Raw genomic sequence first — 26,718 nt, forward strand, 5'->3', positions numbered from 1 at the left:
ATAGTCCTTGGCGTGAGTCCTCCTTGTGGAGTGTGAAATATTTCCCATGGCTCACAAAGTACCTCCACAGAAATATTGTTATGACTACACTAAGATAGTAAATAGAGCTGCAGAGAGTTCTATTTAGTTGTTAGTATAATAGTGTGATTATACTGTAGTTATGTGGTTAGGGAACCAAATGTGATAGTGTATTTCCATCGAGCACTGCTTCTGGAGAAAGCTGAATGGCAACGAGGTGAAGAAAGACTTTTAAAAAAATTAATCCCATAAATATTTCCATCACTTGTGCACATACAAGAAGGAAAATACTACATTAATTAATACATATTCATATATGCCCCATATATAGCAAATTTCCCATTACTATTCCACAACAGCTGTTGTTTGAAGGGTTTGGTAAAAAGAAATTGTTATTTCTTAAAGTATACTTCTCGATAATGACTTGAAAATCACAAGGGCCTTTTCTGATATTCTCTACTGATTATTTTATTTAAGAATGCTAAACTGTATTGCCTTGTAATGAATGCCAAAGCAAAGAAGGAAAAACTCTTGTTTTACGAGCAAGAGATAGTGAAAACTATGTCTTGCTATCATTTAGCTGAGAACAAAACATCAGAGGCACAATTTACGTAGTTTGAGTATGTCTGCAGATCAATTTTCAGACAAACAATGAAAGAATAAGAAGTTGAACTGTGTCTGAGTGAAGGGCATATGTTAGTAATACTTGCCAAATTCATTCCTCTTTAGCACCTCCTATATACATTTTCTTCAGTACAAAGAAAAGTTTATGGACTGCATAACAATGAAGTGAAACTGGGCTTGGCAGTCTGTTTCAAACACAGTCTTTCATTTCTGGAGAAAGAAAAGAAAGCCCTAAACCATACCCTCAGACAAAACAAATCTTTGGCAGCTCTGATTTAACTTGTTGCAAGTAGGCATAGGCTGGCTTTTCTCTCTGAATATCTAAATGGAGGAATTATCACTGTCACATACTGAAAATAGAAAAATAAAGCTCCTTCTTGATCTTTCACTGGATACATGATAAATCCTATTATTATTTAAGCGAAATGAAGATACTGCCATACTATTTTAGGAATTTTTTTTTTTTCCTATGCTGGTAGACTAAATCACTCCTAAGGGCAGAATTTTAAGGCTGTAAACTTTAATTCAGCATATAACCATCAAAAATATGCACATGTGTAACTAGAAAAATGTTTGTGAAGACCAAAAAGGTAAACCCTGAATAAAGTCAGTTCTGAGGACTACATCACCCCAGTTAGAGAAATCATGGCTGTGCATTGATATGCTGTTCTTTAGATAGTCCAGAAATTAGGAACTGGACTAATTCCTACCCACAGCATTCCAAAGAAATCACAAAAGAAGACTATCTGAGGGAGACAGAGAAAAATCCAGAATCATACACTATAGGCATTATCTGAAGAGAACAAGATTTCACACACTGCCAAACCATCCTACTACTTGCCATCCACGTGGAACAAATAGCTGCCTGAAGACATCTACTCAGTTGTGCAACAAACTACTGTATAAATCCACAATGGAACAGAGAAAACTATTTCACTACTACACAGTCCTCCTATTAGTTATTAAACAGAATTATCCAAACTTCCTAACGGATAAAAATATGTAACTTAACTCTAGTCTTGAGAAATTCCGTTCTGACTTACCGCTCTTGTCTCATTCAATTGAGATTTCCAAAACACTGGCAAGAACTATGGCTGCAGTTAAGATAATGATAATATATCACAGAAACAAAAGTAGTGTTTAAATTTTAAAATAACTATTATTTTCTGAAATAGGTTAAGTCACTGCTGATATGACGTGTAGTTTTATGTCTAGTAAATATAAAGTACAGTAATAAGCACAAAGTAAATAAAGATACCAGTCCACTGGGAAAGTCAAATAACAATACAGCACATCCCAAGGGATCACTTCTGCCTCTTGATTTTTAAACATAATTCTACCAAGCATAAACCTAATAAAACCAGCCTACCAGACTTCCACAAATTATTATTTCTGTTGGATACATCATTGAAAATAAGGAGATTATGGCAAAGAACCAATGATAAAACAGTTTCTTGCATAATCATTCAAAAGCATCAAGCATCACATTCAGTTAAGCTGTAAAAGACATAGAATGAATTTTTACTGTTTCTGCTGAAAAGAAAAAAAAAATAAACAGAATGCAATACCGAACCAACTAGATATTTGAGCTTTTTCCTTTTTATCAGTTGTTCAACATTTAATTTTTAAGAATAAGGTTTTACCAAGGCTCCTTAAGTAATGTTCATTTTACATGCTTCTTCAACTTTTGAATTATGGAGACATATTCTTAATAAAATTAAAGAGTTCACTGTTACTTCAGAAGTTTCTGTTCTGGATACCCATGGAATTGAAGCTGCATACACATGTACAATGTCATCAGCTAAAAAATAGAATGAAACTGCAAAAAATTACATTAATTTACATCTCAGATTCTGTAAAACTGGTAGAAAAAAAAAAGAAGAAAACTTCAAAAACCGTTTTCAAAATCACAGGAGATCCATCTTAGGACACAGCAGGATGCATTAGACTTTTTTAGCTGACTACATGTACATGGCATTGTTAATTGCTACAGACTAATGGAATGTTAAAATAATCTAGTGCTTTGTTTAGGACTAGTAATGCATGGAATGGAAGCTGTGAAATTAAAATGCTTGTTTCACAGATAGCTGAAGTTAAATCAGTGACGTGACAACATTAAATAAGAAAACTGGAATATAACCACCATTAATCTTAATAGGAAGTGTAACAATTCAATATTATTCTTACATAGAAATTAACCTCACCTGAAACCATATATATAACACTTTTCCAATCATTTTGAATTGATAGAAAAATAGACCTACCAATACTTAGCAAATTGTTGTCTAGATAAAACTTGTGCTTTGCATGCTTCAGTGATCCAAGTAGCACTTCCTGTATATTCTAAAAGTATCACACCAGCCTGTTATGATACATTGTCCATCACAATGGATTGCAGGTCTAAAAGGCAAAATCTTACCTGTATCATTGCCTGTGATTTGAATAACATACAATCTTATGTCAGTTCCACTATCAGGGTGTGAAGTAGGAGACACCTCTTGTGGTTGTAAGGCCTCTGTGACCTCCATCACTGTGGGTGGGGCAGTAGGCCGTGCAACTGCAGTAGAAGTTGATGATGTGAAATATTCCTTATCAATTTCTGGTTCTACCATCTTTCCTGTCAGATCATCTTCAGCACTCACTTTACTTGGAGAAATAGATTCATCAATTACTATGATGTCACTGCTTGTTACCTCCTCATCTTCCTCAGGAATAATACGTGGTGTCTTCAAAGAAACAAAAGGTTTGGATGCTGATGTAGGCTGAATTTTGTCTACAGCACTAACAGATGATGTAGTTACATCACTGAGAACAGTTGTTTTAACTGTTGCCCTAGATGAAAATGGAACTGTTCTGACTTCTTCCAGCTCTTCTGATATTCCTGAACCTTCTGGAGTTTGACTTGGAGAAGCTCCCAAAGTCAGAAGACTAATGCTTCCTGCAGTAGGACTGCTCAGCATCTTATGGGGGGGCAACACAGAATTCCAGCTCCCTATACTTCTGTCTTCTTCCTTTGTTGCCGTTCCTTTGCTTTCATACACTTTTGCTTGTGTACCAAACGTTACAGGCATTGCTTCTGTGATCTTCTCTTCTTGCTCAGTAGCAGTCTCAGCCTTGGGAGTCACTGTGAGATGCAAAGACCTGGTGCTAGTTACAACAGGCCCTGAAACTTGTCCATATTCTGTAAGCATTAGTGCAGGCACTGATAATTCTGTTGCTGGATACATCTCATCATAAGCTGAACCTGTCTCATCATGTTTTTCCTGAGTGGTTGTTAGAGATGATTCAAATCCTGCTGTTGTCTGTTGTTCATGCATTTGGACAGGTGTCACAGGTAAGGTAGACCCTGTGGAAGTACCTAGTTCCCTACCTTGATCTTTTGTGGAGAGCTCCTTTGGAAAAACTTCACTAGCTTTTGCACTTGTTACTGTTGCTTCAGTATGAATGATATTGTCAAAAGAAGTTTGATCAGTAACTCGCATCTCTCCAGAGTTCTCACTACCTACAGTGACTGGAACTAGGGAAATATCACGTTCTCTCTGTGGAACTGTATTCTCTATCTCAGTTAAATCTGTAAACTTAAGGGGTTTCTTTGTTTCTCCTAAGTCAACAGATGTTTCTCCTTCTCTCTCCTGAAGTGTTGCCACTGACTCTTCCTCGGTGGATGTCACATTGGTTGTCTGGCCTTCTTCTGTCATTGTGTGTTTTGAGATCTCCATCCCTACAGAGACTTCATCTTCAGCAAAGGTTGCTGGTGATTTCTCAGTAGCCTTTCTTTGTTCTCCTTCTGGGGTAGAAAGAGTCATTTTCAAAACATGTCCTGATGTTTCATCTGCTTCATGATCAGTCACCTCCAGGACAGTGAGCACAGCAGTTGGTAACACAGTACCACTAGAGGAGCTAAATGATTTAATTGTTGCAGTACTTTCATCCACTGATATTTTGGATACAGTAAACTTTTCCAAATCTAAAGAGCTACTTGTACGGAAGACATCTGTAGTACCTTCACTCAGATCAAAATCAGCTGATACAGCTTCTTCATCACTTTTTGTTTCTGCTGTCTCCATGCTTGTGTTAGTTTCATCTGTTACTGCTGAAACTGAAGCTCTCAGATGCTTTGTGTATTCTATAATTTGTCCTGGAGATGATGTAGGCTCCATTCCAGAGATACCATCTTCAGTGTCTAACTCAATTCTCTTAGTATGAGATATTTCTTCTGTTATATATCCCTGATCCTTATCTGTCTGTAGCCACATGCCAGAAACTGGAGGAGTGTGTGTGAACTTCTCACTTACAAAACGTCCCTCAGATCCTGCCGTAACAGAAGCAGGAACAACAGTTGTGATATAAAGGACTTCATCATCTATTATTCTCACTTCTGGCTCCTTTGTTTTTTCCTGCTTTTCTAAAATAGCCGATCCTTCTGTTTGCTGAGATGAGTGAAGAACAGATGTGATGCCTTCTTCAAACCTTTGTGGGGCAATGGTACCTTCTGCAAGAGCAGATCCTGTTTCATTGGCAGTGAATACAGAAAAGGATACAGGTATTCCAGATGATGAAGTGTGATGCACATCTTTTAAGTTCTGTCTGCTTACCTCAGCAGACGCCTCATTATCTAACACAGTTGCAGATGAACTAAATTTAATGAATGGAGTTGACTCATCTGCTGTAGAAGATTGTCCAGTGGTTACCACAAGCTCATCTATGAGTGTCTCTGATACAGCAGGCACATCTGATTCTGGGATGCTAACCAGAGCCACGCCAGAAATTCTATCAGGCGTAACGGTGTACATGCTCTCTCTTCCCTCCCCCTCTGTAGTAAGATCATACTGATCAGTGAATAAAGCCTTAGGGATTACAACAGTTGTAAGTTTCTTGTCAGATTTTGCTTCCATTGATTTTTTTGTGGGTTCTTTTGTTGAGTGAGAACCAAGATACAGATTTTCTTTTGTTAGTGAAACTGAAGTCCCTGTCCTGGGTAACTCTCTCTGAGAAGCTGGTACCAAGCTATCTGTAGCTGTCATCACAGGACCCACTTCTATTTGTTCAGTCTGGTTATCAGCATCGTATTTTTGTGTATCGCCTGTTTCAATATCTTCCCATGAACCAGTGGAACTCTTAGCTACAGCTGTGCTATCCTGAAAAACTACAGAGGTCAAGAAAGCGTCCTCAGTGCTTTCAGACCTACCTTGTTCCTCGGACAATTCTGCTTCAGAGTAAGTGTGCTCCACTTCCAAAGCTGCAGATGTGCTCTCTGTTAACCTAGGTGAAACATCATATTCAGTCCTTCCCAGCGTATCATAAGGGCTTATTTCACCATCTGTGACAGTCTGAGGTAAAAGGGTCGTTAACTTAATGTTCTCCATGAGCACCTCCATTTCCCTTTTCTCCTCAGCCACTTCAGTAGTCATTTTTGTATCTTCAGTCTCTAGAGTTTCTTCCTCCCAAGCAGGGACCTTTGTTTTGGTGACAGCCACTTCAGTAACTGAACTCTCAAAAACAGAAGGTTTAAGAGTAACTTTAGCAGATGATAGTTTCACACTGTCAGTTTTCAGAGTTGTAACCAGCTTAACAGTTGTAGGCTCTGATACAATTTTTTTACCTTTAAAACAACAAAAAAAGAGAGAATAAAGAAAAGTTAAGTTAAATTCAGTAAGATTACAAATATTTTCAATTAGTTCACATGTTCCTGGAAGAAATTACATGTTACACTGAGAAATAAGTATAGAGGCAAAAAGCTTTAGACAACTGTAGAACATACAACTGAGCTTTGAGTGACACAAATATCCTATTATTTAAGTTGCATGCAACTTAATGTCAGATGAAATGAGAACAGGAGCAGTATTCTTTGTAGCTGTTATTCATATAATTATCCCTGAGTGTCCTAATACTATACAAGTATCCATTTGACAGCTAAGTACTGATCAGGACATATAAAAGTTTATTCCACAATAGCATAAATGAGTGGTACTGCAAATCTGTGGGTTTTCTTCAAAGCTTACTTTAGCATACAACTCAAATGCATAAGGAGACTGAAACAGCATTTCAGTTTATTTTCAGCACATAATTACTGATTGCAAAAAGGAATCCTCACAGGAGAGCATGCTTGAGCAACAGGAACAAACATGCTATCACAAAATACTGTATTAAAATGCAAGAACTTCTGCACTGCTTTAAATTACACTGAGGGAAATTCTGATTACAGGGAAAGGTGAGAATAATAAATCATAAGACCATAAACTTACTGCTATGATGATATTGATCTCTGGAAAACACTTCAAAGATATAACTGAACTTCCTTCACAGACAGAAGTGCTTCTATGAGAGTACTGAACGTGAAAAGCAGAGTGTTGAACCTCCTAAATGTGAGCAGTAAGGGGTAGCTATGCTCGATAGCTAAGTAAGCACAAATAACTTTATGTCTTTCACCAAACTGTGATGATTTAAAAGATCATGGTGCCATTTCTCTGTCCAATCCTGCCAAAAACTGCTACCCCACCAGAGCAGGAAATGCATTATTCCACTCCAAAGTTTGGTACTGGAATTTAAACTCTTGAAAAAGGTGAATTTGTGCTCAGAAAGCAACATTTACTCAGGAAAAGTCCTAGGTAGATATGTCCCTCCTTCTGCCAGCTCTTCTAGGTCGGCAATCTTCAGAAGAGCAGCAGGAATAGAGAGGTGGAGGATGTGAAAGTCATAAATCAGTGCACAAGGAGAATGCATTAAATAGATTGCATATATGAGAACTAGCAACTTACCACAGGCAGACACTATTAGACATTTGGCATCTTTCAAAAGAAAATACTGCTAAACATCTATTTGAGCAAAGAAATCTATTCCTCCAACACACAAATATCAAATCAGATGTAATGTTTTGTGGCTCAAGCCTGAAAAAAGAATATTCTTTTTACTACTGTAAAATAGTAAAAGAGACCAGGAAACCCTAGCCATTGTAAGGAATGAATACCAGTTACTTATTGGGAGAAAAGTGCGTCCTGAAACTGGATTATTACTGCCTGGCACAGAGATGAAGATGTTCCAGATAATGACCTGGGACTTCAGTAACACTGGAAAAATTAAAAGAGTTAAGAGTATGCAGAAATAACAGAATGTAAACAAGGTAAAAATATTTAGGAAGGCTCAACTGTAATCATATATATTTGTATAGTGACAGTTTATTCTCAAGCAAACCCAGTATGTATGCACAGATCAGTTACTTGCACACAACTATGCCTAAATGGATGAGCCTTTGATACTGAACACGTGGATTCTGCCTGTGCAAGTGAAGGTCATGCAAATATTTGTTTAGTTTCACACACAAAACTTTGAGAATGTCACCTTTGCAAAAGAGCTATTTGATCTACGTTGAAGGAGACAGAAGCTGCTTGCCAGATGCTGGCTGTTTAGAATATGTAGGTGGATTTACAGAGCAGTGGAATGAGGAAAAAGAACTGATATTTCAGCTTTCTTGAAGAAGTGAAAGTGAAAGAAATTGTGAGGGTAAAAATACAGGATGCTGCTATGTTTAAAATGATGTTCTTTGCTAGCAGAAAAAGGAATAGATTCAGTTTCTACCACATATCTGATCTTTTGTGTACGTGTGTGTGGCTTTATAGAGAAGATTTAGCCACTTATACACATTTTTTTTGTGGGCCAAAGTTGAGCACTTGAACAAGAAGGAACAAAATTCTTGAAAGCTCACTAAGCAAAGCACAGCCTCAATACCAGTGACTTCTGAGTTCCAGGGTCCTATGACCTGAAGAGGATATTCCTTATTTGTTTCATTACCTATGATCTTTGAATATGAGATGTTGCTTCCAAAATCAACAACTTAAAAAGTACTATGCCTTACAGTGTTTTTCATCACTGAGTATGCAGGGTGGTCTAAGGCATGGAGTTTCTCTTCATAAGCAGGGAGTGAAAAGTAAATTAGAACAGCTCTGCTGAATGACAACAGCTAATTGCTGACACCAAAGAACCACAGATCTGTCACACGTCTCCTCTGTACAGCAAAGAGGGAAGCACAAAACATAGTTCCCATTATCCCTTTCAAACACAGGATGCATTTCCTTAATGAAGTCTGAATTTGCAGCAAATATCATCAATTCAGTGCCCAATTACTTTCCTTTAAGAGACAATTAAGAACACTCTTGGAAAGAATATTGGTATCTAATACTCTTTTATAAAGCTAGATAAAAATGAGGGTACAAAAGTTGGTTTTATAGACAGTGACGTGAAAGGTAACTTAATTCTCCTGTGACTGGGAAATTTAAGTGACTTCCTGATCTCCTGGAAGTATTTGCAAGTGACAAAAGATCACAGATCCATGCCCAAAATGCAGTAACTTTTTGTTTCCTGTAATTATCTGTTTATCAGTGATAAAATCAGTACACTGGCAGTAAATTTGACCAAATACTAAGTGTATTTGATTTAGCAAATGTGAATTTATATACTGCTATAAGAAATGTATATATAATTTTAATAATTAATCAACAAACAGCCAAACTTTCTCTTTTCCAAGACATGCAGTTGCCAACATACAAAGAGCAGTTCTGGTTCAAATAAACTTTTGAGCCTCCAAAACTGTCTCATCATAAATGTGATATATAAGGCTTTCCATTCACATTTTTCAGGTTCACAGACTTTTTTGAGTTTGTTTTGAGTTTTTTCATGGACAAATCTATCAGTGTTCTTTTTATTTTTCTTTCTGTGAGAAAAGAAAAAAACAAAGAGAAGGTTGCCTTTTTAGTAGACTGAACATCAGTTTGAACTGTTGTCCTCTCCACCCAGATGTTTTGTATTACTGTACTCCTTGCATCATGCATGCAATATTCTATCTCCTCTGTTCTTCTTATGCAAGACATGAGGCAGATTTTCCTAATAATATTCATGAACATATTAGCAACAAGAAAGCAAATTATCTCACCAGCAGCTGTTCATTTGAAAGACTATCTTTCAGGTTTTTAATCAATTCATTTTATATTGAACAGCCTGAATTAAGTTGATTTTGGATGGAGTATATGGTTTTATAGAGATACAGCACATTTTCATTCTCTATTTATTTATTTTATCTTTTCACTATACAGCATTTTCTTCCTTCACTCTCCCACTATTGTTTAAAGAAGGATTTAAAATAATGGAGTAATATTAAAATTTAATATTTTTTCAAGGAAATCACAATGCACTACTTTATACGTGGTTTAACTTTGCAATTACCAAAAAAGGATTTTAATATGTTCTATTCTGTTTAATAATACTTTCAGGATATCTAGGTGTACTTCTTGGAGGAGAAAATGCTTTTGTTAAAGATTACATAAATTATCTACATTATGACTTTCATATATACATTTTCAGCATAATCAGTTTCACAAAACTTTAACCATGTGTCTAAAATGAGCCACTGATGCTGTTTCTTTGATTGGAAATATTGCTTCTGTATTTACAGTTAGGTATGTATGTAAGAACCTGGATGAACAAAGACCCTACAGATAGAAAAAGAGATTTCTTCAAGTAATTGTCAGCACCTAGGACAATTAAAAAATATATAAATACATAAAAAGTTTTAAGTCACACTAAAACCTTGAAATGCTGAATTCTTTCTATGAATCACAGAAACCAAAAGAAATTTTCCCAGAATAACACTGATGTTGAAAAGATCCAAATTAATGGTTTAACATCTTCCATCCATTTTGAATATGCCTACACCAACAGTTTGCTGTTGCTACATACTGTGATACGTCCATTCCTACCTACTGCTTCGTTAAGTTTGCTCTTAGTGTCTGTTCCTTCCCTGCCACCTGCCCGAGCACCAGCATAGTCTTGAATGCTCCCCTGCAGGATGCCCCAGTTGGAGTTTAAACTATGGGCAGAACCTCACAGCCTGGACAAGTCTAAGAATCAGATCAGAACAGAAAAAAAATAAAAACTGGAACTTTGGGCTACAGACAGAGCCAAAAATTTGTCAGTAGTACACCGACTAGGTACCCACTCCCAATCACTACCTGTGAGATGTGTGATATCATACAGAGGCATTTGAACATTTGAAGTTACAGCTATATAATCCAGGAATATACTCCCATTTACCTACATTGTGTTTTGACATCAGAACACCAGCCAAATGTAATGAGAAAAATAACAAAAAATCTGAATGCAGTGTTATTTTTCACTTAAAAAATACATGCAAAATCAGAGAAACTAAGTGGGATTCTTAAAAGTAATAATTCAAATCAATAACTAGTTGGTAGTCTACTTTATTTGAAAGGAAAACCTTGAGAAAGAAAGGTTATGCGTCCTCCTGAACATCAGCAGCTAAGGCTGCTTCCTTCCAGCTAACAGTGCAGCGTGGGCAGCAGCACCATGAGCTCTATAAACAGAAATAATGTTAACTGAACTGTTCTGTAATATCCGAAGTCAGGCAGCTAAGGGGGGAAGGATGTTATCTCCAGTTTCCCCAGATGTAAATGTGATTCTGTGAACAAATTATAACTTTCCTATCCACAGGAAGAACAATAGCAAAAAATTACTTCTCTTTCCATGTTATTTATAATTAAACTGACAAAGGATACAAAATTTGAGTAAAGAGGTGAGCCTCTTTACTCAGCTCTTCCTAACAAAGTCCACATCTCAGCACTAAGTAGAAAAAAAACAACCTTTGTTTTCTGGCAGCAAAAATAAATAATGGAATGGTAAAGACAGCCAAGATTGTCACTTCAGTCAGGAACTGGTACAAAAAATCTCAGTGCTTTGCTCTCGCCACCCACTGAAAGGAAGACAAATTACCTGTATGTCCTGTGGGTGGTATGCAGCTCCCAAAGCAATGAGCACAGGCAATAAAGAGTAAAAAGGATCTGTCCTCCCTGTACTTAAACACCCAAAGGGACAGACCTTCTACCTTTTTCATCCAAGAGGATGAAAGGAAAATGCCTCCCATCGAGTCCCCTTTCCTTCCCTGTTCACTGTTTGTGCTCAGGGGTATGCTTCAGCAACCCACCTGTGGACCTCTCAGAGAAATGCATGTTTGCATTCTTTGGCAAAAGAAGTGCATGCACCTGAAGCTGTACCTCCAGAGGCACCAAAGGGCTGCAGCTGGATTACAGGACTTGGTCCAGGATAAATCAAATCCTGTCTTTATACTTCACGTGATTTTTAAAAGGTTAAATTGCACCCAGCCACCACCTCCTCCTCCTTCTACAGGTATTAAGGAGGTGTGTGGCACAGATAATTCCTTGCCTATTTTTGGTGTGCTCTGAATGCTTTCACAAAATCCCTTCACTCTGTAACTGTGGCAGGCTGAGATAAGAACCACTGGAAGTTGTCCTTGTGCACAGCCTTCCTGCACAGCCTTCATGACTGACGTTCACCCACAGACCCTGCAGAGAGCCTGGGGATTTAGACATTTCTGGACATCTTTGCTGATTTGTAGGCCTGGCTAAATAGCATACTTGGGAAAGGCATAGAAATCCACCATCGGAGCAAAATAATGAAGCCAGAGAACAGTTCTGTTGCAGTAAGACCTCAACTCCACAAAGGGAAAGGGAGCATAAGCAGAGCCCACGTTGTTGCACATACCGGCCAGCACCATCACCTACAAACATTTGCTTGCTCAAAGTTATTTTGCCCATGCTGACACTTAAACTGAGCTGTGAAGAGGTGGAGGATGCTGGCTTTGACAAAATCTGCATTCTACTGTGTTTCTCTAAAGATAAACAGTTTTTAAAAAATTTAATCCATGTTTACATTGTTGTGTGCTGAGTACTGCTATCGCTGAGTCTACAACCTGCTGTAGCCATTCTCAAGCTGACCAAAAACCCACAGATCTCCCTTCGTGCTGCCCCTGAGGCTAGGAATAATTTTCTCATCCAGAACAGAATTATTCCAAAATGTCAAACAGGTGTTCTGAGTCAAGCAAAAAAACTGCTTTACTGAGAAGTTCACAAAAACCATTCGGCTTTAATAAACCAGCATTTCTCAGCAAAACATGCATTTATTTTTCACTGACCTCTATGTATATCTATTTCAGTTTTGCTACAGATATGCACATCAAAAACTGCACAGATACTACTTAGTGCATTTCTGGAGCACAATTTATTCTACAGATAATACAGTATAAAATGCCTAATCTAAAATCTATTAAAGTCTGTGGTAAGGTTCCCACATACTTCACTGAATTAAGTGTGAAGAGACAGAGGCTGGGGTGAGAATGGGGTTAAATAAATACCTATAACTCCATGCAACAATGAAATATTAAACAGGTATCTAATTAAAAATGAAGGATTTTTTTTTTTGCTGAAACAATGTTTTTATTCTGTTATCAGTTGTTCTACAACTGTTCTACCATTAATTTTTGTGTGGAGTTTTTTTAGTGGGTTGTTTTTTTGTTTGTTTGTTTGTTTTGAACTGTGACTAGAAGTCCTATAGTTTAACACCTGAAAAACTTCCCTTGATGATGGCCTCCAAGGAGCTTCAAGTACTTAATCTAACCTGAAACTTTTTCAAGCTTCATCAGACACATGATTAGGCACCTCTTAGAGAAAAACAAAACAAAACAAAACAAAACAAAACAAAACAAACAACAAAAAAAAACAAACACAAACTTAGATGTCTGGCAAAAGTCAAGGGATGAGATGAAACACACAGATAGTGTTTCAGAAATTCAGAGCCATGTGGTTTCTGCAGAATAAGAAAAGCCCTGATCAAAGTGAAGAGGTTGTTAATTTTAACAAGATTTTTAGATTTTAAATCATATATTATTAGTCAACACCACTTCTGTTTTCCAGAAGTAAAGACACTTTGCACAATGTAATTATGTAGCCAGAAAAGAGATGAAGTCAAAAAGTTGAACTTTACTCTTAAATGTCATCCAGGTCAGCTGTTTTATTGAAATTAGTGCCTACTGGTTTTAATTTACAATTTGAGTTATGTTTCTTTTTTTAATATATATTTTGATCACTGTGAGTCTGAAAGTTAGATTTTCAATGCATCAGTTGAGGCTTCTAACTCTACTTCAATTTAAAATTGATACATTGTGATTTTCCATTCAGATACACTCAATCACAAGTTAGGACTAAAGATCTTAAGGAGGGCTGAAGAAAGAAGGATCCCTTTTCTTAAACTCAAGACTTGTCTTCATGATGATTCAAACAGCTGCCTGCTTTGTCACAGACCTATTGCTTTAGAGTACATGTAAATTTGAAAGCTAGACTCATTTCTTCTGGTGCTAGGCAGCATTTGCTTTGGTGGCCTTACTCAGGAAGGAAAGTGTTGCTCAGTATGAGTAGAAGTGTGAGATGAAGGTCTTCAGTCATTGTTGCTGCACTTCAAACTATATCAACAGTGGGCACAGTACTCAAGGCTTGATCAATCTGAACATTGCTGGCAGAGGAAACTGTACGGGGATGCTTTAAAAACCCCAGGTCACTGTATGAACATCTGTGCTGCAGACCTTTGGCACTGGTGCTACCTGGACAGGCTATTTGTTCCTTCCTTGTTTGCAGAGGCACTCAGTGTTTTTTCTTGTAGCAGATGTGCATAGCCACTTCCCCATTTTATTCTTTCTCAGCCACAGAAATGTCTTGTAATACCAAACACCTCATGAGCATATTAAAAGCAATGGGCAATCTATTAGACTTAACTGCAAAGCATCAAGGTTTTAGGGAAGAATGGTTAGTTGCTTCGCACTGCAGGAATCACTGTGTTAGACTTCATATCAAGCTCAACGCACTCAGAGCATCAGGATAGAGAACTTAATGTGGTATGTTACCATTCTGAAATAGAGCCTACTGGGAAGCTTTAAATTAAACTTCCATATAAAGGATCATTTCAAACAAAGACTTAAATTCACATCTCCTGCTATGCTGCAGAGCCATTTCTAACTTTTTCCCTGTTTCTCTGTCCCTGAAAGGAGGGTTCCACCAGCAGAGAGTGATTCACTACAGCTGCCACTTCAGGCAGCTGCCTGGGATGTGAAAGACCATAACACTAGACAGTCTCACTAACACAGCATAAATCTTTTATCAAAAGCAATGGAGAATTGCAGATGGTTTCTGAGAAATTCTAAGCACCTTATGACAGGGAGAGAGTAACTATGAAGTGGAGGTATACAATTCAGCATTATATTTCTTTTTTTTCCCTGCACAAAACAAGATATATTTGGCAAAACCTGAGTCATCTAACTAGCACTGTTTAATTACATCTGATGTAATGTTGACTGCAATCAAAATTGCTAGAATGCAAGTTCACTATTTAATGAACTATGGTGGCTTGGTATAGTCTTTATTTTCTCATAAAAAGATCCGTAATCATGGACTATAGGCAAATCACTCAGTACTTACTTTGGTCTTTTAGAGGGATTAATGAGTTTCATGTCTACTAGTAAATTTTACCTGCAACTTACAAACAATAAATATGAAGAGGCAGAAGGAGTGATATGACAAAATTATGTCTTGCAGATTAAAACATAACTGAACCTAACTAGTCCTTATTCCTGGTATACAGTTCCTCTGAAGTCCTCCAGGACTACCTTCATATGCAAAGTTTTGCAGCATCTAACTAATAAAAATTAAAGAATGCATGTTTGAGTGTGTGAGAACAATCAGACTGTAACAGTACACTAGATCTTGGGATTTTTTCTCAGGCAGTAAGGTTTGTTCATAAAGGAGCTTTCAGTAACTCAGCTGGAGAAATCCACATCTTCAACTAGCTCATCATTGACAAAACTGAGGACAGCACAGGTTGCAGATTTCATGCAATGGTGACTTACAGTCATAGAAGTGAGCCCCTCCAAACTGTACTTTAACTAAAAAAGACCAACACAACACCAGCAGTCTTTACTCCTTAATGCCAACAGCGCTGTCTGCAACCACAGGAACTTCACCAGAGAGGCCTGTAGGGAAATTATTGAGCAGTCTGACCTTCCTGTGCTGGTGAGGAGGCTGTAAGACCCAGGACATTCAGCTGGGAAGACACAGAGTCCAACCTCTTATACATGACTGACCTTCTAATAGTATCAATGTCCTCTTGCATCAGGAACAGTCCTGTGATAGAAGGGATCATAAAGGACAGAAAACAAGGTGATAGAATCCTCTGCTAATTGACACAGTTAGCTGGTCTGCAATATTTGAAAGGTCTACGTAGCCTCAGCTCAAATGTTTAACATCATGGGATGTGTGGATAAATCATATGGAAGTGGAGGAGAGGTGGAGGTGTAAGTAATCATCAGTAAGGATGGAGAGAAATGTCAGAGAGGTGTTCTGAAAAAGGCTGGGCAGATGAGGCCAGATTCTCCATAGTGGTATATGAAGCGCTGTAAGTTCCAGGAAGGCTAGAGAGACAAGTAGGGATCTAGAACTGCACGGGTGCACGGGTGAGATGATGATACGGGAAGAGAAGCTCACAGTAAAAGCTGGGGAACCTTTGAGACAAATGGAATCTGTGCAGGGATAGACTGCACTATAATAACAACAGAGCCAGGCTGCTTGACCAGAAGATGGAATTGGTTACAGAGGAACATTTAACCCCAAAAACCAAGGAAAGTTGACAGGCATGGAGGAGATCTGATTTAGATTGATGCAGTTTAAAGATGGATGTGGCAAATACTTGATGTGCTTCAGAAAATATCAGATTAAATAAAAGCAGCAGTAAGAAAGGCAATTTAGACGATCCTCGGTGCCAGTTGAAAGGTACATGAAACATTAGGTGGGTGAGAGCAGAACTTACAATTGCTTTAGAAGCATAAAAAATATGATGGGAGGAAATATCTAGAATCCAATGACAGCCCCCAGCTTACTGGCATTTCCATGGGTAGGGCTGTATGCAATCTGTAAACAGCCTCTCATTGCCATCATTCAGAATAGAGCATCAGGTTAGATGATAGTCATTCCCTTGGTCAAGGAAAACATTTTTTTCTGTTCTCATGTTCATTGACATTACATACAAGATATCAGGGTGCAATGAGGCACTGAATTACATAGTATTCCACAGTCACAGGTCCCAGGGTGATTGTGGATACTGTGTATCACTGCATAAACACAACAGTACTCAGCAGGTTGAAATCTTACCTTAAAATTTTGCATCAATGTGCCAAGATGTTACTATAAGACATTTGTCTTAGTTTGGCTTTTCTCTTACTACTTTTTTTAAAACCACAATAATAAAACATTTTTAAGGACTCGTGCACTTCAAGAACTGAAACAAAACATATTATAGTGAACAATTTTCAGACTTAGAACAGTGAGTGTACTGAAAATACAACTAAAAAAGCTTACGTTCGTAGCAGTAGGCATCAAACTTGCTATCTGGGTAAGGAAAGCCTGTTTGGTTCTCATAGCGATACAGGGTTCTCACCCCAAGTAAACCTCCACCACACTGGGGCCTAGCCACAGAGGCGGGGTAGCGAACACTTCCATCCGCCAGCCAGCCGTAGTCACATTGGTCAAAGCCATTCCTCCAGGCAACATACATGTTTCCAACAGAAGCAAGAACACCATCTCTTTTCCGACATAGCTCTTTTGCTTCCTCAAAGGTGAGCTTCTCAGGAGCAGAAACATGAACAACTTCATCTACAGGGAGAAAACAAAGACAATAAAGATTGAGTATCAAATCCATGATTTAGTCGACTTAGGTTCTCTCATCCTGTCCATATCCTGCAAGTTGACTTTCAAATTTTGCTTAGACACCTTTTACTTACCATTTTGCTCAAAATGAACAAATGAACAACAACAAAAAAACAGACAGAAAACCTAAATCTCACTTTTTTATATGAAAAAGTGCCTACAAGAAAGCCCAAGCATTCATACTCAAACTATACACAATGACCTACATCATGGTTGGAGGCTGAGTCTCCAGGCAATGGTAACACGAGCCTTGAAGCTCCTCTGTGACCTCTGCTGGAGCAGACTTTCTAACTCAACTTCGCTAATTAAATCCAGCCCAACAGAATTTACTTTCTCAGTATAACAAATCCTTTACATCTGCAAGCCTTTTACCTGACCTTTTTAGTCATTGTTAAAATCTCACTTGGGACACAGACAAAGAGCAAATGCTCCTCCCTGCCTGCTTCACAGCAGCTTCAAATGTCATATTTACATCAGTCTTGCTCTTGCCTTGTGGGGAAACACAGATGAGGGAATGCACTAGACATGTTGTGTGCACAAAGCCCTTTTTGTGAAAAAGCTGAACTAATCTAGACTACCCCTACTATAGTTTTGTTTCTGTTAAATAGTAATTTGCACTTAATAACCTCTCAGTTAGAGACTGAAAACAAACAGTATACCTAATATTTTGCTTCAAAGTTAAATATCCATTATATAGTTGATTTGTTGCCTTGCTTGCCCAAACACTGTAAACAAAATCAAGGCTCTGATCTTTCTGTCCTGGGACTTCTTTCCAGTTTTTGCTCCGGCTTCAGGAAGTACTTCAAACTTAAAATCAACACATTCATCTGCAGAAAACAGTGCAAACTCAAAATATTTGCTACAAGATAGCAATTCCCTCCTGCACTTTTTCTAAGCAGACCAGAACACAGCAACCATTGTTGCAGGACAGCACGGCTTATTCACGTTGGTCATGCAATCCACCTCAGCAGCTGTCTCAAGACAATCTAGCAAAAGGCAGACAGACTACATCACCCCAAGCAATTTCATTCACATATTACACTTGCTTCAGGCTTGAAAGGAATGCAAGTGTGAAAGAAGGCAAAATGCCAATATTCTTTTTCCTTCTAGGTAGAAACTCTGGTTTGTTATTACAGCTGTAATATCAATTCCACAGTGTAAGTTTCTTTATACGTGTTGTAGGGAGTTTTTAAATTAGAAGTAGTAATTGAAGGACAGAACATGTCTACCAGGAACACTTCATGATAAAGTGAATAATCATTCACCCTCAGAGGTATCAGAAAACTTCATCCAGCTCTCCAGACCACATAGATAATACAACTTTTTATTAAACAAATCTGCAGAAGACAGCTTTTTCTGTATTGTGGGGCAGATCTCGTATCGTGGCTAACACAGAATGATGGGTGCAGTTATCCCACAATCCCAGATGGGGACATCATTAATACCTCCCTAGTACAGCTCTCTCTTCTCTGAGGACTATATATGCTCACATAGCAGTCATTATAGATACAGAAATTATGTAGGTTGCTCAGTAGGTTGCAAAGAAATTACCCAAGAGGATCAGGAAGATTTTTACATAGACATTTGCTTGAATTTGTCTGTATATTCAATATTAATAATACTGAGATTTTAGTAGGAGAGTGACATGTCTGTACTGAATCAATTCTACTGACTCAACACCAATTCATTTGGTTCATCTCTTGAAGCTGGCTGTACTCACACAGACACAATCTTTGTCAAAGGGTATCTTACCAGAAAAAAATCCAATGATTAAAAAAATCCACATATTTAAGAAAAAATGCACTCTCTAACTAGACCAGTTCAGCAAGCAAGTAAAAATCAAGCTTCTTCTTTCCCACCTATTTGGCATGTTAAAAATAAAATCTGAAATTCACAAAGAATGTAAAAAGGTACCAGAACAATCAATAAAATGCTTTTATTTTCCCTTTAATCACATACCTTTCATGTATTTCAAGAATAGATGACAAAAAAAACCAAAAACCAAAAAAAAAAACAAAAAAAAATGTAAATACATGCTAAAACTTAGCAGCTTGCAATAGCTTTAAAGAGTGAGTTGCTATGATTCCAGAATTCTTGCTTAAAGCAATCCACTGAAGTGCAGAAGTCAGATTCCAAACTACAACTGCACAATTTGGCTGTCCAGTCTGAAGATAAATTTAAGTTCTACATGTTTGAGTGTGCACTTGATGTATGTGATAATTGCTGGGACAAAATGTTTTTTTTTAAAAAAAGCAAAGCTTTAATAAAGGCCTTGCTATAGAAGTTCAAAAATTCAAAAGCTGTCCTACAATCTTATTTCAAAACCACATTGGGAAAAAAAAAAAGAAAAAAAAAAAAAAAAAAAAAAGTTTGTCTTCTGAAAAGAAAGCAGTGTTCAATATATGTCATCAGTTTCATTTACAGCAGCCCAAAAACACATGATGCACAATCCTTCCTGCAGATCCAATCTGTAGCATGCTCTGGTCATGCACGTACAGAATTCTTTGCACTTCAGGGATCTGCTGACCCATAGAGCACAGAAACAATTCATCGGGACCCACTGTTTGTGTACACTGAGAGCAATCACTTGGAATGTGCTAAATGTCCTGTATTTCCTAAAACCAGCTTTACACTACTGCAGATCAAGCAGAAATCTCCTATGTCTACATTTAGATGAAATATTTTGCTATCTGTGTCACTTCTCTAACATTTTTAGTACTTGGTCAGAAAGTGATGGTTAACAAATTACCAAAACTTATGCATGTGCTGCAAGGACTATTTAATAATCTCACACTTCCTATCCCCATAGCAGTGTAGAAATTCAGTTCATAGTACGTGAAAAGAGTGTTGGTCCTACTTCCCTGTAAACCCATGCTCTCCACTGGAAAGAGAACTTGAAGTTCTCCATATTAGCTGTTCTTTTCCCTCTTTATTGCTTCTTCCCTCTTTCAAACAGATCAAACACATTGAGGAAAACAGCTTTTTCTCTTGAAGACAAGCTGATTCACTGCAACCCCCAAGGAAAAAGCTCAAAATCCACAAACTTATCAGCTAGTTTTATAGCAAGCTTCACTCTTTTGAAGGCTAGTTCACTTATCTTCTCTCATCAGAGACATCTCACTGAGCTGGGCATGTTTGTAGGTGTGAATTTCATGAATCACACATCTTAAAAGCAGGCACAGAAATAAGGGCAGGCATAGCCAGGGATCAAAATGCAACATATATTGACTAGGGCAAAAGTAATAAAGCTAGATTTAGTCCTCCAGCACAGACCTCATCAGTAATTTATCTTCCAATAGATCAAATCACAACTAAGGTATTGGTATGCTGCTATTTCCTATAGTAGCTCTGAGACTAGCTATGTGACACTCTTCTCCCAGAGTATAGAATCAACCCTCTCAGGGTCACCCAGTGTGACAGGTACAAGCCACATACACTTGCAGAGGAAGGCAACATATGCAAGTCATGACAAGAGTTTTACAGAATTCCCCCAAAATGCAGAGAAGCTTACAAGAGAACCCACACGTCTCTCACTGAATATGCTGTAGACAAATGTGGTAGCACACCAGCTGGTATTGATAGTGGCTGGTAACTACCTATTGAGTGTCCTAGCTGTTATTCAACCCATTTCTAGGAATGACCAAAAGACCCTTGCATTCATCAATATTTAATATTTTTTTAGCCTTTTTTGCCCATTTTACTCTCCCAAAGCAACAAGACTCTTCATTAACAATATTCCATCTGGGATTCAGCAACACTGACTAGGAAGAAGATTTCACAAGCATTCACCAATCTTGTGACTGGGTGCTCAGAGTCTACTCTACAACTTCCACTGTCATCAGTGTCATTTAAAGAAAGACAAAGGGAAGAATCAAGGCAACAGAGGGGAATATTAAATACACAAGAAACTAAAAGCTCCCAAGAAATTTCATTTTTGCCTCCACTCTTTCTTTGGCCAAAAGATCCTTGCAAAATCAAACACTGGCAGGGCTATCAGACTGCTCGTGCACCATGAACAGAGAGTTATTACCCACATCTACCCTACCTACCCATACACAAGGACACAGAGACCACTACCCTTGTCTTGCTTACTCTGGAAAATAAAGCACATACACACCTGGGCCAAGACAAACCTGAGAATTTCACCACATGCACTTAGACACTGTGTACAGTTAGTTTGTTTATTAATCCAGCTCTCGAGTCAATCTTCATTTCCCAAGCTGCACAGACAAGATTTGTTGTCTCAGCTGCAATTCTTTTCCTCCATCCTGCCTCTGCTAAGGGCTACTTCTCTGACACATCAGACTATTAAAGAAGTATCCTTAACAGAAGCCCAAACAATGATGAAACTCTTTCTAGGAAAGGAAAACCTGGAAAATCAGCCTGGATGTACAGCTTCACTCAAGTTTACTTAGACAAAACAGACAGACTTAAGCTGCCTTGAATGTTTTGTCACAGAGACATAAGCAGCTACACTGAACTTTAAAGAAGAATGTTAGACAAGCTAAAGTCTTTTTCCTTACACGTTAGAACAAGTTAGTTGATTCCTTTTGATACACATCAGTAACAATCTAATTAAATTCTCCTGATTGTTTTAGATCCGCTCTATGCAAAATCACAGGCTGAACAGGAATCTATTGCAGTTGATAGGACTGGAAGGCATACTTTTCCCATCAGCTTGCCCTCGAGCATGGGAAGTACCTTGGCAACTGCTATATCCTTACAGAGCTTTGTCACTGCCTCATACAAAGGCAAAAAATGAACTTTGAACTGCATATGATTTTTTTTTTCCCCTTTTTGTGCTTTACTTTCATAGAAATAAATCAAGATTTTTGGATCTCCCTAGAGACAAGATTTCTCATGCTCCAGCACAAATATCACATCGTGAACAAAAAGCAACATGGAATTACTTTCTACCTAGTTCCACTATTTGAGTTCTTGAGAACCCTTCTTTGGGTTCTTTGTGTTCTTTTCAAACAGAAAACCTTCTATTTGAGTTCTTGAGAATCCTTAAATCTACACTAAATCACATAGTTCAAGGCTGGAGACATATCCAGTAAATACCAGTGCAAAAATCATGGCTATATCACAGGCCTTGAACGGAGAAGAAAAAATTATTTTCTGTGCTTCCTTTTTAAAATCCAATTGTCACTCCAGAGTCAGAATGGACTCCAGAGAAGATTTTCAGCTGCTCAAAACACAAGAGACTTCACACCTGAAGCAGTATTTTAGACCTCGATCTTTTAAATCACTATTGTTCTCATACAGATTTCAATGACAATAGCAAAAAATGCATGAGACTGATTTGAAAGTATTTAAAAGCCATCTGGTTTTGTTTTCTTTTTCTTCCCCACACTCACTGGGGGGCTGAAAATGGTGCATGAAAAGGAGACTTTATAATCTTTCCCACAGACACCCAAAAATAACTTTCTTAGCATGACTTCCCATCTGCATATTATATGTGTTTATTAGACATATATGGCTTTTAACTGTCTTTGGACAGAAGATGATGCTGCATGGAGTAGTTTGTGCTTTGGCTCTGCAGCCCACTTTCACAGCCCCTCACTTCATCGTTAGGCTTTGGCAACCAGATTTCACTTTGTCTATATTTCTGACAGCACATCAGTGTCAAATCAATCATATTCAACCTGAAGACAGAACCATATTCTCTGAAGACAGAATGGAAATCCTCATTCCTCATCAACCATCTCCTTACAAGGGCATCTTCTACTTCAGACGTTGGTCTGGACACTTTTCAGTTGGAGGTGTTTGGAGAACCTCAGTTATGTCCAGACCTTTGGCACTGAATCTTTTTAGATTAAACTCTTATTTAGGAATCCTCTCATATTTAAAGGTAGATATCCTAATTTTTTTAAAACACTTAGCATACTGAAATATGCAGTGAAATATGAAGAATTAGAAGTATATGAGTGCATAGTAAGACCCCCAAGCCCAGTATATATTTAACAATATTTTAACTCCAGATTTTATCTCCACATTCTTATTTTTATCACTGAGAGCTCAGAAATTGAAAATCCTTCCTGGAAGTATTATCCTGTGTTGTTTGATTTAGCAAAAGTCAAAATATTTTATGCATAATTGTGCAGTCTTTAATTTCTACGTGTTTTCTTAGAGCAAGGAAATGGCAAGATTTAGTTTAGACAACTGGTTTTAATTTAAGCTAATTTTTTTGTGTTTCAAGGAGAAATCCAAGTTTTTGGCTAACTTACATGGCCAAAAAGGAAGAAAACTGAAATGGTATTGCTCCTACAAATCTTCTGTGTAACTGCCCAAATTAGTACTGCAAATTCAATACAAATTTATACTACAATGTATTCTAATTAAGTATTCCAACCACCATTTATGGCCTTCTAGGCTAACAATATCTCTAGTACTGGCCAAAAGACCATTAACTATTCAATGACTTCCATGCTGTCTTTCATTATGGTCCAAATTTTGATATCATTAATCAAGCAACCATCCTATCCCATGAATAGTCATCTACCCAACATGAGCTCTCTGAATAAGGACTTATTTAGCCCAAGTATAACATTTGGCACTGAAACAGAACTATGTAGATAAGAACTTTCAAATTTGGATGGAAATAATTGTGTTTAAAGCATAGTTCTACAATATGCAAAGTATCAGCCGTCTTTAATGAAATGTTGACAGCACTCAGTACAAGGGACGGGTTGCACCTTTCAGAATCAACCTTAGGTGGGGTAAATAGGGAAACAAGAAATTTGACTAAAACTTAAATCTTAAACTGCTAACTTTTCCACCAGTGGAGGAGCATGCTACAATACAGGAGACAAAATGCAGGAGCTGTTTTTCTGCAGTGTTCACTTTCCAATAACTTCTGTTGGCAGTTTATCTAAATTTAGTCTGTCTTCTGCAGATGAATGGTTGCAAAGCGTAATCCCACTGGTAAAACTTGAAACAAGTTCTGCACTTAAAATTATCATTTCTTCCTTAAAAAAAAAAATAAAATAAAAGTAAAACAAAACAAAACAACAAAAAAAACCCACTCTGTTATTCAGACAAAGCCATCTTGGCTCCATAGCTCTTTCTTAAAAAGGAAGTCCAGTTCAAAGGCACAGGTTTGCGTGAAGTCGATGGAAAAAAGTTATCCTGCATTATACCATAACATGGTACTACATCTGTTCCTCTGCAGCAAAGAGAATAAATTAACTCCCCTGCATGTCAGTGTAACATATATATACACCATATAACACTTCTGACTTGTTGATACTTTTTTTCTGACTCGAGTTCATTGAAAACTGAGGAAACAGGCAAAAAAAAAAAAAAAAAAAAAAAAAAAGTGGTTAGCTGTTGCAATAATCTAATAATCTGGCATTAAAATTGATAGACAGAGGCAACAAAATCCCTGTGCAGTGGGCTGAAATCCTACTGTTAACTGGCAATTATCTTCTCCACCACAGTCTCTTCGCATAAAGGACTTTCCAGCTGCATAAATAGAGAGCTTAAGGATAAGCTTTATTATGTGCTCAGTATTGATGTAACAGTACTTTCTTGAAGTCAGTAGTAAAATTCTGACTGACCTACTAGGAATTCTCCCCTCTTCTCAGATTCAGTTTATTACCACTGTAAGGTATTTTGTGTAACAATACCATTATATATGAACATAACCCACATACTCCAGCAACTGGGACCATTCTGTGACCATCTGGTCTTCATGAGGGACTTAAAACACCACAATATCTGTTGGTGGGACAAGACAGAAGGATGTAAGCAAACCAGAAGATTTCTGGGGTCGTTGATAATAACCTCCTCCTCCAAGAGACAGAGGAGTCAACAGGGAGAGGTGGTATGGTAGACCTACAAGGAAAGGCTAATGGAAAATGTGAACAAGGGCAGCCCTGGTAGCAGTGACCCTGAAGTGTGGAATTCAAGATTGTTAGGACAATATCGAGGGCATAGAGTAAGCATGCTGCTTTGCATTCAAGGAGAGCAGACATCGGCCTCTTCAGGGATCTGTTTGGTAGAGTACCTGGAGGCAAGAGAGACTGAATAAAGCTGGCTTTTTCTTCAAGTTCAGAAGTGACACATTCCAACAAAGAGGAAATCGGACAAAAACACCAGGAGTTCTGAAAAGAACAGGGAGATCCTGGAAAAACTGAAACACAAAAAGGAAGTCTATAAAGAGTGAAAGCAAGGACAGCTATCATCAGAGGTATACAGTGACACTGTCCAAGCAGACAGATCAGAGTAGGAAAGCTAAGTCCTGACAGAATTAAATCTGAATTAAATATGGCCAAGGAGGTGAGGGAAACAAGGAAGACTGCTACTAATATGTCATGATAAAAGAAAGTGTAGGGAAAATGTGAGTACCGTCCAGAAGAAAATCGGAGAGCTTGTTACCCAAGTTGTAGAGAATGGTGAGGTATTCAATAGCTTTTTTGCCTTGGTCTTCACTGACAAATGCTCTAGCCCTATCACCCAAGTCAGAAAGCAAAGGATAGAGAGTCCTGTGGACAACAAGTTGGCCATGAGCCAGCAGTGTGCCCTTGTGGCCAAAAAGGCCAGTGGCATTCTGGGGTGCATTAAAAAGAGTGTGGCCAGCAGGTCGAGGGAGATGATCTTCTCCCTCTACTCTGCCCTGGTAAGGCCTCATCTGGAGTACTGTGTCCAGTTCTGGACTCCCCAGTACAAAAAAGACAGGGAAAGAGTCCATCAGAGGGCCACAAAGATGGTGAAAGGTCTGGAGCATCTCCCCTATGAAGAAAGGCTAAGTGAACTGGGTCTGTTTAGACTTGAGAAAAGAAGACTGAGAGGGACCTGATCCAGGTCTATCAATATCTAAGGTGTGGGGGGCAGAGTGGCGAGGCCAGACTGTTTTCAGCAGTGTGTGGAGACAGGACAAGGGGGAACGGCCAGAAACTACAGCATAGGAAGTTCCGCACCAATGTGCGCAAGAACTTCTTTATGGTGAGGGTGACGGAGCTCTGGAACAGGCTGCCCACGGAGGTTGTGGAGTCTCCTTCTCTAGAGATATTCAAGACCTGCCTGGATGCCTACTTGTGCGACCTGGTGTAGGGAACCTGCTTTGGCAGGGGGGTCGATGATCTCTGGAGGTCCCTTCCAACCCCTATGATTCTGTGATTCTGTGAATGAAGGATCACCCACTGTAGGAATAAGAATAAGTTTGAAACCACCTAAGTTTTGCAAAGATGCCCAAGTACACAGGACTTGACGAGACAAACCCTAGGGTCCTGTAGAAATTGGCAGACGAAGTTGCTAAGCAACTAATCGTCATATTTGAGAACCAGTGATAGCCCAGCAAAGTTCCCACTGACTGGAAAAGGAGAAAATAACCCCAATCTTAAAAAAAACACAAAAAGGAACACCTAGCAAATCATGGACCAGCAAGTCTCCTGTATCTGGTGAGATCGCAGAGTATATCTTTCTGGTAATGTGGAAAACAGAGACGACTGACCACAGGCAA

The 26,718-nt window shown here is 38.2% G+C and overlaps 1 protein-coding gene across 3 annotated transcripts in view; it reads right to left on the reverse strand.

Moving 5' to 3' along the window:
- The window catches only part of VCAN (versican), a 107,876-nt gene that overhangs the window by 51,193 nt on the left and 29,965 nt on the right, over positions 1-26,718 (reverse strand). For 2 of the 3 annotated variants that reach the window (XM_090132664.1, XM_031609527.2), the window contains exons 6-7: positions 16,905-17,198; positions 3,062-6,244 (exon numbers count right to left, since the gene is read on the reverse strand). In XM_090132664.1, coding sequence (XP_089988790.1) covers positions 3,062-6,244; positions 16,905-17,198 — 3,477 coding nt within the window. The remainder of the gene's footprint in view (positions 1-3,061; positions 6,245-16,904; positions 17,199-26,718) is intronic. The other variant, XM_090132665.1, reaches the window with a different exon arrangement.

Source organism: Phasianus colchicus, chromosome Z, assembly GCF_987193195.1.
Source record: "Phasianus colchicus chromosome Z, bPhaCol1.hap1.1, whole genome shotgun sequence".
Taxonomy (NCBI): Eukaryota; Metazoa; Chordata; class Aves; order Galliformes; family Phasianidae; genus Phasianus; species Phasianus colchicus.